The 14,583-nt window shown below is 35.7% G+C and overlaps 1 protein-coding gene across 1 annotated transcript in view; it reads left to right on the top strand.

Annotated features, from left to right (window-relative positions):
• The first annotated feature begins 13,480 nt into the window (after positions 1 to 13,480).
• LOC131066935 (protein TPX2) overlaps positions 13,481 to 14,583 on the top strand; it is a 46,902-nt gene continuing 45,799 nt past the window's right edge. The window contains exon 1 of the mRNA XM_058001832.2: positions 13,481 to 14,034. Within this exon, the coding sequence (XP_057857815.1) occupies positions 13,896 to 14,034 (139 nt within the window). The 5' untranslated portion in view covers positions 13,481 to 13,895. The remainder of the gene's footprint in view (positions 14,035 to 14,583) is intronic.

Genomic DNA, 14,583 nt, shown 5'->3' with positions numbered 1-14,583 from the left:
GTTCTTGGCATCAACATGGGAGATGATGATGAGGCACTATATGTAAGGATCAAATTAATATTAGTTTGATCAATCCCTAAGAGAGTTAGGTTGGACACCTCTACTAGGATTTGGGAAAAAAACAATAGAGATTGAAGAAAAAATATTTTTTTGTTTGAGATGTAGGGGAAGTCTTATTGAAGCGGGATGCCCTAGGCCCTCAACCAAAAAATGGGTTCAAAAAGAGAGATTTGAAAAGGCACCACTCACTTATACCACAAATGAGGATCTATATTCTCATCCCTAAATAGAGGATAGTGGAATGTCCTCTCCCTCTTCCAAATTTAATGAAGGTTACAAGAGATGTAACTCCATCAATCAAAATGGGTTGGGAGATGCATCATAAAAGACAGGTGACAAAAACAAGAAGGAAATGAGATGGGAAGTGACATAAAACATAATGGAAAGAAGAGAAAAAAGAGATGGAAGTCCTAGAAGCATAAATGGAGGGTTTGGAGGACATAATGTTTGAGGGGGACATTGATTTAGACGATTAGGGTCAGGAAGGTGATTTTGATCTAGATGACCAAGGAATAATTGACCAAAGGTGCATAAGACAATATGCATTTATGAATCCTATCAAAATACAAAAAGGTAAAGGTGGAGGTAGGAAGACAAGCAAATAGAAGAGGGAGGAGGAAGTGATTGAAAAGGGATTCAAAAGCATCAAGGAGTACATGACAAGATCCAAGGGAGTAATTCCCTCCCTTGGAGGGAAATGAGGATCACATTATGGAATGCCAAGGGCTTAAATTCTCCTAACAAGCAATGCTTGATTAAGTAGGTAAGTGCACCAAGATGGGGGACCAAAATGGGGTCTTAAGTTGTCACTTTTTTTTTTTTCTAAAATCAAAAAAATCTAAACTTTGACAAGAAATATAACATAGGTACACTCTAAAAAATTTAAATATGTAACAAGAACAAAAGTTGAAGTGCTCTAAATCTGCTTTCTAAACTACTAATTTGTTTTGAAAATGTTGGAGATTAGGGTTTTAAAAAATGGAACCACATTTATTGGTCATGTTTATATAAAAAATATATATAACATAGGGGTGAACCCACAATAGTGGGTTACACTTTTTTGCCAACTTTGACACTGCAATATTCATTGAAAAAAAAAACTTCACATTCTAACACCTATTGCTCCTAAACCGTAAGGAATTTGTAGATGATGTGAACTAGTGATTTGTGTCATTTTGTGTGTAGATTCTAAAAATATTTTTTTGAAAACTTTTGGAATCAATTTGCTTCCATTTTTCTATCTCCCTCGAGAAGTAGTTTTTTTACAAAAAACTACTTTTTTAAAGAGTGATACTCACTTGGTCAGGCATAACTTTTTTCCTAAAATAGATATGAATGTAATTCTTCCGAATTTAGTTTTGTAACATCCATATCTAACGTTTGCAATTGTTTTCATAACATTATCTTCAATATTTCATATTTTATTAAGTTTTGAAGTTGAGTTAACTATAATTTTGACATATGTCAATTTGGTCATTCATAACTTGTCGTGTATGTAACAAAATTCTTTTTTTTGTTGTTGTTGGAAAGAGGACTTCAATACCTAGTGCATAGATATTTAAAAAAAGAAAACTCGCTTGTTTACTATTTTTCCATAAGCATTGAAATCAGAAGTTATGTTTGGTGTGAAATCTATGTTCAGTTAACCTAAAAAAAAAATCTTAATAAACTCAATATTTATTAAAATAATAATAATTAGAAAGCTCACTTCGAGTAATACTATCATGCATTTGGGTTTGTCAAAATTCATCCATTTGAGCCCCCAATTTGAGCTTCGAAGACCAAAAATTTGTAGAAACCAGGATAGTTTGGGTGGGGGGGAGATTTCTAGTAGATGGGTTCGATAGAACATATGTTCTATCGAAAGGGGTTCTATCGAATCCCTTTGAGTAGATTTTTTTTAACAACCATGTTCTTTTTAAAAAACCATTAATAATTTTATATTCAATCGAACGTATTTAAAATAATAATACGCTCGATCAAATCATTTTTTGGGTTCGATTGAACATGGCATTCAATCAAAATTGGTAAAATTTATGTTTTGGACAAACGAGTGCAATTTTTTCGTCCAAAAAAGTGTAACCCACTATTGTGGGTTCACCCATAGCACCAAATGTGGTGCCCCTAAAATGTTAACCTTTTTTTTAGAATTTTAAAAATCATTCTAGTGAGAAACTAGCTAACACCATGTAGTTTATACCAAAATTTTCAGCTATTTTTTTGTTAAATATACGATTTTTTACAAATTTTCAAAGTGGACACATCCCAAAAAACAAAACTTTTAGTGTGCTCCCCCTTAATTTTTTTTAAAACTAATTGAAATTCAATTGTTTTTTTCAATTTATGGAGAATGGAGTCTATTTTCTAAAAACTTAATTTGTTTTAAAATCCAATGAATGAGTAAAAAACTATGCCCAAAAGAGCACATGTTGGTTTTTGACAAAAAAACACACACTAACAAAATAAAATAGAGATGAAAACCTTAATATAATCAAAATTTGAAAAGAATTTAAAGGTTAGATAGCGAAGAGAGAGCATAAAATGATTTTGGTGTTTTTATTGTTTGCATTGAAACACATGCAAACCTAATGGAAAGAATGAACGAAAATGTGAGAAAATTTTATATGTTTTCAAAAAAATGTGTCTTGAACCTGAAATGGCTATCCAAGCCTTTGGATTGGATGCCCAACACAAAATTCAATCCAAAGGCTTGGTGTTTCTCAAAGAAACACATTTGGCGTGTACCAAATAATGTGTATGCCATATTTGGCACACACCAAATTTAAAAAATTCATATTTTGCAATTGGTGTGCGCCAAATAGGGCACACGCCAAATTTGAAAAACTAAAAAAATTCTAGTTTGGTCACATGTTAGACCCAATCCTTGGAGAAGAATATATACATGAAATATAACATTTATGTATAAGAAAGGAAGAGTTATATTTCATGTATATATTGGTAAGATGTTTGAGAGTGGTTTTTAGATATCCATGAGTTATAATAGAGATTCTAGGTTTTAGAAGATCATATAAATTTTTATACTTCGTCAAATTTCAGTAATTGGCATGCTCCTATCAAGATTCTTTCACTCTTTCTATCCGACTCTCTTTATCTCCCCAAAACTCTAGACCTATCTCTCTCCCTCTATTTTATCTCTCACCTCTCTCTCACCTCTCTCTCTCTCCCTCTCATCTCTGTCTCACTTCTCTCTCCTCTTCATATGTCTCTCCCACCTTTTCTACCTCACCTTCCTTCCTTACCCCCATCACTATCCCTACCTCCATCTCTCTTCCTTTCTCTCTCCCTCTCTCCATTCTCTCAATCACTACCTCTCTCTCCCACCCTTTCTCTACCCATCTTTAGGTCTCTCCCTCCCTCCCTCTCTCCATCCCTATCTCATTACTCACCTCTCTTACCCCCTCTATCTCTCTCACCTCTATATCTATCCCCATGTCTCTCACCCCTATCTCCTCAGGCTTTAGGTCTCTCACTTCTATATCTCTCCTCTTTATGGTTCTTTCTCTCCCTCTTCACCTCTCTCCTTTCCTCCTCACCATATTTTTCTCTTTGTGAACTTCTCCCCCTCACCTCTCTTCCTCTCTCCACTCTAGGCCTCTCAATCACTCCTTGTTTACCTCACCCTCCCTCCCTTGTTAGCTCACTCTCTCTGTCTTCTTTATCCCATTTTCTCCTCCCTCTCCTTGGTTGGTCATCGCATCTCTCTTCCTTATATAGAGTTTAGGGAATAGAGTGTAGTATATAGGGTTTAGGTACAATATTGATAGTATAGGGTGTAGAGTTGAGAGTATTACCTGTATTGTCACTTCCAAATATATCTCTCTCTTCCTCTCTCTCTTTATTTTATTTCTCACCTCTTTCTCCCCTCTCTAGGTATCTCACTCCCTTTATTCCTCTCTCCCTCTCTATCTCGCCTCCCTCCTTACCCCCATATCTATCTCCTTCCCCCCCTCTCCCCCCCTCCTCTCTCTCTCTCTCTCTCTCTCTCTCTCTCTCTCTCTCTCTCTCTCTCTCTCCTCTCTCTCTCTCTCTCTCTCTCTCTCTCTCTCTCTCACTTTCTCTCTCTCTTTGGTCTCTCCCTCTCTTTTCATCGACCCCTCACTTCCTCCATCTCTTTCTTGCTAGTTTGTCCCTCTCTTTCCATCAACCCCCCCCCCTCTCTCTCTTCCTCAACCCCTCCCTTCCTCTCTCTCACATGGTCTCTCTCTCTCTCTCTCTCTCTCTCTCTCTCTAGTCTCTCCCTCTCTTTCCCCCCTCTTTCACTTGGGTTCTCTTTTTCTAGAGGTGAGACACCTAGAGCCTAGGGAGAGAGGGGTCAGAGACCTGGGGAGAGAGAGAGAGAGAGAGAGAGAGAGAGAGAGAGAGAGAGAGAGAGAGAGGCATGGATAGAGATAGGGGTACGAAGGAAAGGCAAGATAGAGGAGAGAGGGGGGGAGAGGCCTAGAGAGGGGATATGTAGAGAGGTGAGGGGGAGAGAGAGAGAAGTACACAAAGAGAGAACGAGGGGTAGTTAGATAAGTAGAGATATGTAGAGGGAGGTAAATAATTAGAGAGTGGAGAGCTATTTGGATGAGAGACCTAGAGCTTGGGGAAAGAGGGGTGAGAGACATAGGGGAAAGATAGAGGGGGAGAGAGAGGTGGGTAGTGAGACAAGGAAAAAGAGGCCGTGAGGTAAAGATAGAGGGAAGGAGAGACTTGGGGATGGGGAGAGATAGAGGGTGGGAGGGAGAGGTAGTGATCAAGATAATGGATAGAGAGGGGAAAGAAATGATAAGAGAGCGAGAGAGAAGAATAGAGAGGGAGGAAGGGATAGAGATGGGGGTAAGAAGGGATGATGAGGTACAAAGGGAGAGAAGGTAGGAGATACCTAGATAAATAGAGGTAGCGAGGGAGTGAGGGGGAGGTATGTAAAAAGAGAGAGGAAACATATATTAGATAGTGAAGGGTAAGAAAGAGAGGTAAAGAGGTAGAGTTATATCTTGGGGAAGAGAGGAGAGAGTGGGATAGAGACAGGTAGAAATGAGATAGAGGAAGAGTGATAAAGAGATCTATAGGTTGAGTTTGGGTGAGATAAAGAAAATGACATAGAGAGAGCGAGAGAATGTTGATAGGAGAATGCTAATTACTGAAATTTGAGCAAGTTTGAAAATTTAAATGATATTCTAAAAACTAGAATCTACATTATAACTCCTGAAGATTTGAAACCACTCTCAAACATCCTGCCAATATATACATGAAATATAACTTGAAGTATAAGAAAATATGTCATGTTTCCTTCCTTTCTTATACTTAAATGTTATATTTCATGTATATATTCTTATTGGGAGGGAGAGAGATTGAAAGAGAAAGCTAATTTCCCAATGCTAAACATTTGGCTAGTGCCAAATGGAAATGCACTTTTGAAAATGCATTTCAATTTGGCACTCAACAAATATGGCACTCGCCTTATTTGGTGCTTGCCAAATAGGTTTGGCATGACCAAACCTTAGGCTCGACACACCAAACCTATTGGTAGACACTAAATATGGTGAGCACCCTATTTGGAACACACCAAATGGCTTCATTTGGGCAAAAAAATAAATTCGCAACTTTTTGGTCCCCCATCTTGGTGCATTTACCCAAGTGTCATCTTGAAAAGTTGGTAGTAGATATCATTATGATATAAGAAACTAAGTTAAGCACTAGGGAGGTGGATAAATTTATTAAATATTGAAAGTCATGATTGGGTGTGTTTCATAGTGCCAATGGATTGACTAACAATCTTGGTGTTTTTTCGAAAGCAAGTAATGTTACAATAAAGCAAATAGATTCCCAATAAAAAAATTGAATGGCCTTCTAGGCACAAAATCTAAAAACAAATATGGAATTCATTTTGTTCAATGTATATAGGCTAATTAAAATAGAGGAAAAATAAGAAACTTGAGAAAATATATGCACTAAGATCAGCTATTTGAGTTATCAACATTACATTCTTAGCGGAGACTTCAATGTGATTCTTGATTTGAGTGAAAAAGGTGGAGGTCTTAATAGGGTCAGTAGATCCATCCAAGATTTCAGGAACTTTGTGGATGAAGTGGGGGTCATTGACCATGCTACCAAAAATTAAATCTACACATGGACCAATAGGCAAATGGGATCCACTAACATATGAAAACGACTTGATGAATTCCTACCATACTAGGGATTGGCATGCTAGAGTGATGATTGCAATGGGAGAAAAAATGCTCGAGATTTTTTAATTTTGAGGGCATGTGGTGGGTGGGACTAAATCATGGTGACATCATTGGAAGCATGGTGGAATGAATGCCAAATAACTAGTATTGTTAGTTACACATTTACTAAAAAGATTCATTTTCTAAGATCAAAGATAAAGATTTGGAACAAAGAAAAAATCAAGAACATTTTCCAAGAGAAAGAAATAATAGAAAGAGAGCTAGAAGTTTTAGATGAAAAAGTTATTAAATTTGGAATGTATAAGGATGAATTGGAAAAGAAACTACAACTATGACAAGAATACAATGAATTTTTAGCCTGCAAAGAACTATATTGGAAGGAAAAGGCGAGGGAGATCTGACTCAAGTTGGGTTACTTGAACACAAAAGTTTTCTATGCATACATAAAGACGATGAGAGATCTAAACAAGACTGAGGAGGTATTAATGGCAAATGGCTCTATGGTCAAGGGTAGAGAGGAGATAGAAATTGAAGTAATTAAATTATATAATATCCCTTGCGACAATTTTATATCATATCTAGAAACTAAACTTCATTTCAACTCAGATTTGCAAAATACACATAAATGGTGAAATCGGGTATACCAAAAATCTCTCCAAGATATAACTAAACAAATCTGAAACTTAATGCAACCAACGTAGAAAGTGTATTGCTATTTTAAAAATATTTTTTACATCATCTTTTCTTCTAAATACACCAGATAACAGTATTATATTTCTTTTGCAAATTACATCAAATAGAACCTAAAATTCGAAGCTCAAACATAGAGATGAACCATTGCGACTTCCACGTAAACTCCCCAAATTTTTAATAAATGTTCTTAACAAAAAACACATGATTAAATGCTCAAATAACAATAATACCCATGACCTCAATGCTACAAGGGGTTTAATAACACTCAAAAATACAAATCACACAAATACTCTCAATTCGAGAGCAACCCAACAACACAAAATGCTTAGAAACACCAACTAACTCACAACCCAACATATGGAACATATAACGTTTGATATTATCATGAAATAAAAAATATAAAATGAATCCAGTTCTATTATTAAATTTGCAACAAAATCTGAAAGTACAAACTCACATAACTCACACAAACCCTCAACCAAAACCTTTACAAATTATTGAAAGAAACTGTGAAATGGATACCAAATCTACACACTGGAAAACTTTGTATGAGTTTGAACTTGGAAGATCCTCAAACTCCCATCCTTAGCCTTCCTAGAAATATTTAAACTCCCATTATTCAATCTTCTTCTCCATAGGTTTGACAACATCTAAAGAACAACAAAACGATGAGCAAATATCAAGTCAATAATGTGAGAAATGGTACCAAAACCTTCTAAATAACATTCATACTCAAAACTCATGACCAAGAGGGAAGATTCTTTCATTTTCAAGAATTTAATTTTATTTCCACTTGTCTTCCACCTCCTAACTTCCCTACTTATAATTTGCCACTTGCCCATGTTGCTAAAAACTATCAAATGCCACTTAACATTCTAAAATGTAATTTCCAATTTCTCACTCCATAATTTGCCTCCAAAATATTTCAAATCTTATTTATTAATCCAACATTAAATCTGATTTGATCATTTAAGAATTAAGGAAAATGTTTACCAATTAATCCGTAGGCCTTGATTTAATTTTTTTGGATATTCAGACTTACTATAAATAGTAAGCACTATTTTTAGAAAGGGGACATGACAATTTTTTTAGTTTTTCCTTGGTGAAAAACAACTATAAAATTCAATGCAAATGACTTTTTTCTTTCTTGTATACTTGAGTGCATCACATTAGCATATAACAAAATGCTTAATGTCCGTGCCATAATGGAAGAAGTGAGATTTGCTATATTCCAACTTCATCTAGACAAATCACTCGACCTAGATGACTTGCTTACTGTCTTCTATCCAAAGCATTGACATTTAATTATGAAGGATGTTCGAAAGATGGTGGAGGATTTCAGGGCGAAGAAAAAGTTTGTAAGGAAAATCAATAACATAGTGATTGCTCTCATTCCCAAGAAACTAGTATGCAATACTTTTGGGGAGTATAAACCGATTTCTCTATGTAATACGATATAATAAAATAGTCAAGTGATAGAAAACCACTTAAAGAAGATCCTTGGCTTGATAATCTTAGAAGAACATAACGGATTTGCACCAAGTAGATAATTTATCGATAACATAAGTGTAACAAATGAGACCATCCATACCATGGTAACAAAGAGATTGAACGAATGCTAATAAAACTTGATGTCAAAAAGGCATACAATAGGGTGGACTAGGGATTTTTGAAGGCAGTAATAATTATTTTTGGGTTTAATGATTCTTGAATGGAAATGATTCATTTTCACATCTCTTCCACTAGATACTCTGTAATGATGAATGACTCATTGTGCAACTTCTTTGAAGCCACACATGCATTACAACATGGCAACCCATTCTCACCATTTCTATTTGTCATAATGGTTGAGGTGATGGACATGCATTTTAAGAAATGGAGCAATAGGAACACGTGGGAAGGGATCAAAGTGGCCGAGAATGTGAGAGTGGTAACACATATCCAATTTACGGATTGTTGATATAATGAACCCATCATGCAGTTGTAGACGACAAAGAACAATCAAGAAAGATGCCTTCCACGGGAGAATGTTGCAACATGATCTTGCATGAGTGATGAAATTAAAATGATTTGAAAATAATTTAAGTTCTATGATACAACACACAATGAGCCTTTGCTTATATAGGCAAGGGGATGAGGTATGATGACACCTACACTTGATACAAACATTAAATGCATGATGCATAATAATAAATATCTATGATCTAAAAGTAAATAACGAGACATGATCCCATTATAAGATAACTTCTAATATCCCACCTAGGATAGCTAACACGGTCCATGAACAATATTAAATAAGAAGTTACACAAAGTAACTTTATGACAACTAACTTAAACACAAGCTAGGTCCTAGGTAAACTTAACATGTGAATAGGTTCCCACTAATAAGTATATATGAAATAAACTCATTGGGACTAACATGGATGACATGGTACTATTTGGGGAAGCCAACATGAAGGAGGCAATGGAATAAAAGGTGCATTAGAGAAATATTTGAGTTTATTAGGACAAATCATGAACAAAGATAAATCAAAGGTAATCTTCTTGAATATGAAGAAGACATCCCAAAAAAGTAGTAAATTATCTTAGCTTCCCTTTTACCTCCCTTCCATCGAGGCACTTGGGAGTATAGCTTTTTTCAAGGGCTTGTTGTTCTAGGCATTGGAAGAAATAACTAATAACTATAGAAATAAAGCCTTTGCTTCGAAGAGCAAATGACTCTCCTTGGTGAGGAGATTAACAAGGATAAGAGCCATGATATTTGCAGTATTGATATACGTAATGTCATGTTTCCAAATCACACATAAAATGAAAACAAATTTAGAAAGTTTCCTCAAAAAAACATGTGGGGAGTGAAAGAGGAAAGAAGAATCCCATGAATCCACTAGGAAAAAGCTTATTTACCCAAGATTGTTGATGGAGCGGGATTAAGAAGAATGAGGGTACATGATATTTCTCTAGGTGCAAAGATTTCATGGAAGATGTATATAGAACCAAATTGAATATGGTATAGGATATTCCAAAGCAAGTATTTGGATAGTAACAACTTGGGTTGGATTTTGACCATGGGCAACTCTAAGGATGGATCAATAATCTTGAGATTCCTTTGTGATAGCAAGAGGCTAATTATGGAGCGTCTCACATGGAAAATTAATGATGGTAGGAGGGTAGACTTTTGGGTAGACTCATAGAATGGGCACAAGCCTATACAAGATACTGATGGAATCAAGATATACGTAGATTCCATTTATGAGCTATGTAGAAGAAAGGTGGTCAATTATGTTATTAAGGTGGATGATGGAGTTGGGGAGCAATACAAATGGATAGATTTTTCCAATATTCAAATCAAGAGGTGACAAAACATGCTTTGTATATTGTCTTAGAAGAGGAAGATTCATATTAGACAACAAGAAGATGTGATTATTTGACGTAGATCCAAAAAAGGAGAATATTCTATTAAGACATGACACACAATTATATATAATGCAATGCATTTGAATTTAGCATGGCCATCAGTTTTGTGCTAGCATTCCTCAGTGTTTCTCAAAACTAGGACTTTCCTATGGATGACACTCCATAAGTGTATTCTAATGGCATATCAACTTATGAAAATTGGTATTAATAGCCCAAGTCAATGTCCGTTGTGTTGCAAAGATTGTGCAACTGCTAATCACCTCCTCTTGAATGCTCCTTTATGACTAAGTGTTAGGAATTACTCCAACAAACTTTGGGTTGGATGGGTCCTCAACAAGATGATTTTTTAGAGTTTATGAAAAGCTGGTCAAATTTACAAAGGAAAGTCTCATGGGCAGAGGCATGGATCACAACTCCATCACTGTTGGTGTGGCGGGTTTGGAAGGAGAGGAATAAAAGGACTTTAATGATACTCATATGTATACAAGTGGAAGAAGTAATTAGGAAAATTATGGTATATGTGAAGCGGTGAATGTTAATTGCTACTTGAAAGACTATACTCAATTCATAAGATGGGATAATGAGATTTAGAAAAGATGGCAATAACTGAAAAGCCCTAAGGTCGCTCTCAAAGATAAAAGGAAGAGTAGACGATAGGTAAAGTGCTATGGGCCTCAACAAGGAAGACTGGAGCTAAAATTTGATGGGGAAAGGACAACCTTGGGCATGTTGGGGCTGGGTGTATAGTTAGAGGCAATTATGGGCAGTGTGTATGGCCCCTATCCTGAAAGCTAGGTTTTGCAACCAACAATAAGGTCAAGATGGTGGTGTTGACATTGGGTTTACATAGAAGGTGATTTGTTGCTTTCCATTCTTATAACATCGATATATAGGGTGACTCATTTCTTTGCATTCATAATCGACATAGAAGGTGACTCATTGCTTTGCATTCAAGCAATAGCAAATATATATACACCTAATTGGAATCTTGATAGTTTGGGAGAATTTTCTTTTTAGCATGTTTTTAGAGAGGCTAATGGGGCCACATACTTGTTAGCAATTCAAGGGGTTTCTTAGGATTTAGTTGAGGATCTGGATGCAAATACAAGGAGGTGGTCTAAGTTAGAGGTGATTGTAACTAGAGAGGAGAAAAATATAATTTTTTGATGATGGATAGGTGAGAAATATGGGTTGGATTGTTAGTGATGGTACAATGGGCATTCTTGCATACATATAATGAACATCGCGACTCATTGTTGATAAGTGAGACTATCAAGAGAATGTGATTTGTCAGTTTTGAAGATGTGATCACGAGGCAAAAATGAAATACAAAAGAAAATAAAGGTAAAAATTGGGACTAATATTGATTGATTGGTCTCTCAAAGCCAAAGGATATGAATAAAGATGGCTTGGGTAGACTATGTGGTGACAATAAGTGCTGTTGAGCATGTACAAAAGGTAGGGAATTAAGAAGGTTTTAGAGCGTTGGATCTTTCTTTTGATATTGATGGCGATCAAAGGGTAGGGCTCTCTTGGTCTATGGAAGTTTTTGGTAAATAAGAAGATTATATTAAGAATAATTGGTTTTGTTCAAAGGTAGCAACAAAATGTCTTGCAATTTTGGTATTGAATGCCAATGCAAAGAGGAGACGATGGCTGAGCAGATGACTAGGTTGTTTAGAATGGATGAAGATTCCATAGTTGTTGGTTCGGTGGCAATGATCATTGGAGAACCATTTTGTAATGTAGATCATGTCCATGACGATGCTATGTACGAGTGTTTCTTCACTAAGGTAATCTAGGTTATGGGAAATATCACTTGGGGACCATCCTATAGGAACAAGCTAGTAGCAACACCAAATAGGGTCGTGTGCTTGGCCATGCTCGATGCCATCCCCATGCTTTTGGCTCGTGGATTAATAATCAAAATCTTTGATGTGGAGGTTGTTAATTTGAAGCAAATTATATACAAGGCTCTGAAACCTTATAGGAATGAGATTGAGATTGGTACATTATCAGCCTTTGGCCAGTTCATTGGGATGTATGGGGATCTCTTATCTCCTTTGCAAATTGAGAGACTATATGAGTGTGCAGAAGGGATGATGTATGCAATACATGAACTGCTGTAATGATTTTTATGTTGCTCCCTTGGCAATACTTACCTCTTTAAAAAATAAATAAAAATCATTATAATAATATATAAAATATTAATAATCAAGAGTATAAAATAAATAATTTATATAATATTTTAATAAAATTATATTTATATTATATATAATAATACATATTAACAATATTTTTTATTTATTATAATTATATAATGTAATATATAATTATGATATATTAACATTCTAAGCTAACCTTTATATATAATAATGAAATAATAAAAGAAAAAAATAAAACAAAATATAAGATCAAGGGTAGATATAGTGGAAGCCCTATTATTGCACTATCTTATGGGAGCTTCACACTATCTTATGGGAGTTTGACTCCCATGTGGGCGAAAACCCAGTGGGGTTCGTGATTTCTATGGGAAGCCGACGACCCTCATGTGAGTTGTTTGAACCATTAAATGTTTAAAATTTATTTAAAAAATTTGAATGAAACCCTTTGATAATAATCAAAATAAATAATTTTTAATAATTAAGAATTGTAATTTATTGTTGACATTATAAAATGCCTCTTAATAATAATTTATTACGCCAAGAGGCGTAAACTATAATAGTCATTAATAAATAAAATAGTCAATAAAATATATGTATCCATATAATAGTAATTAATAAATAAAATAGTAAATAATATAGTACAATGTAATATAAAATTTCTAAACTAGCAATGTTTCCAATAACAATAAATTGATGAATGCATTGAAAAGCAATGGCAACGGGATACTTATTAAGACCGTTGATGAAAGCATTTTTGTTAGAAAAGGCCTCAAACGATTGGAAATCCTATTTTCAAAATAAGAAGAGCCGTTGAAAGAATAACACTTTTCTCGGATTGCACCCTTTTAAAAATAGCATCACCAAGTAAAATACAGAAAACACGGTGCCAAAGTCCGTTAACCTTCCGTTAAGATTTTGTAACGTTATTTTTCAAAAACTCGACGACGCCGTCAAGACAGTAACGTTGGTCTACTCCTGTCTTAAAATATTTTTCAAAATCGTCTAAAAAACTTGCAGGTATCTGAATCTAACGGTCAGCATAGATTGTTAGTAAATAAATGAGATTATCTGGCCGTACGAAGGAGCTGGGGCAAAGTATCTCCGGTCCATGCGGGAATTTGATATAGTGAAGAGGTTAAAGGATTCCCAAAATTAGCAAGCACTTCATGCATTGGAGCTCGGGCTCAGTATTTCCCTGCGTACATAGATTCTGTATGTGCTAGCTATGCGGACTCCTCTGGTTACTGCTGCTCCAAGGCCATAGAGATGAAAGATTTTAGGGAATTGAATAATATACAGAGATTTTTTCAGAAGCTTTTTTGATTTGTTATGGTGGGGGTTTGAAGATTTGCGGGTGTTTAGGGCAGAAGAGATGGAAGACGGGTGGGTTGAGGACCCAGATTACGAGTTCTCGGCCCCTCATTATTTTGATTTTGTGAGAGGCGAGACAGAGGAGGAGGCGGAGGACGCCCAGAACTGGTTTCGCACTGCTGCAACCTATCCGGCATCGCGTAAGCATTACTTTCATTGCCTTTATGCTATATCTCTTGTAAAGAACACCAGCTCAGGGAAAACAATACATTTCTTTATGCAGGGAACCAAAAGTTAAGAAATTTTGATAGTTTATTTTGTTCTGGAGTCATGGAAATGTGGCGTTTGCCTGGGCGCCAAGTCTGTGCCCATGCTACCGAACTGTGTTTCCTTACGTTGTCTTAATCTATGTGAGTATTTACCTCACATTATAATAAATATTTTATGTTGTAACAAGCTTCTTGGGTGATATCAGATTTATTGAGGAGTCATACCGTCATTAGTGTGACTCGAAGCTCCGATCAATGATATCTAGGCCACTAGTGATTACCATTGCCCACAACCCTCAAATAGCATTTTCCAGTAAATGGTATACACAGTTTAGCTAGACTGAATATATTCATGGGATAGGGCTCGATGCCCTTTCCCGCAACGGGGTTAGTTTGCCATTCGATGTGCCCTTTCTTATCTGATTACAAGAAATATTATGTTGGCAACAATAAATAATTGATTTATGTTTCCTATCTCAC

The sequence above is a fragment of the Cryptomeria japonica genome, chromosome 9 (assembly GCF_030272615.1).
Source record: "Cryptomeria japonica chromosome 9, Sugi_1.0, whole genome shotgun sequence".
In the NCBI taxonomy this organism is placed as follows: Eukaryota; Viridiplantae; Streptophyta; class Pinopsida; order Cupressales; family Cupressaceae; genus Cryptomeria; species Cryptomeria japonica.
This window is presented reverse-complemented; position numbering and strand designations above follow the sequence as displayed.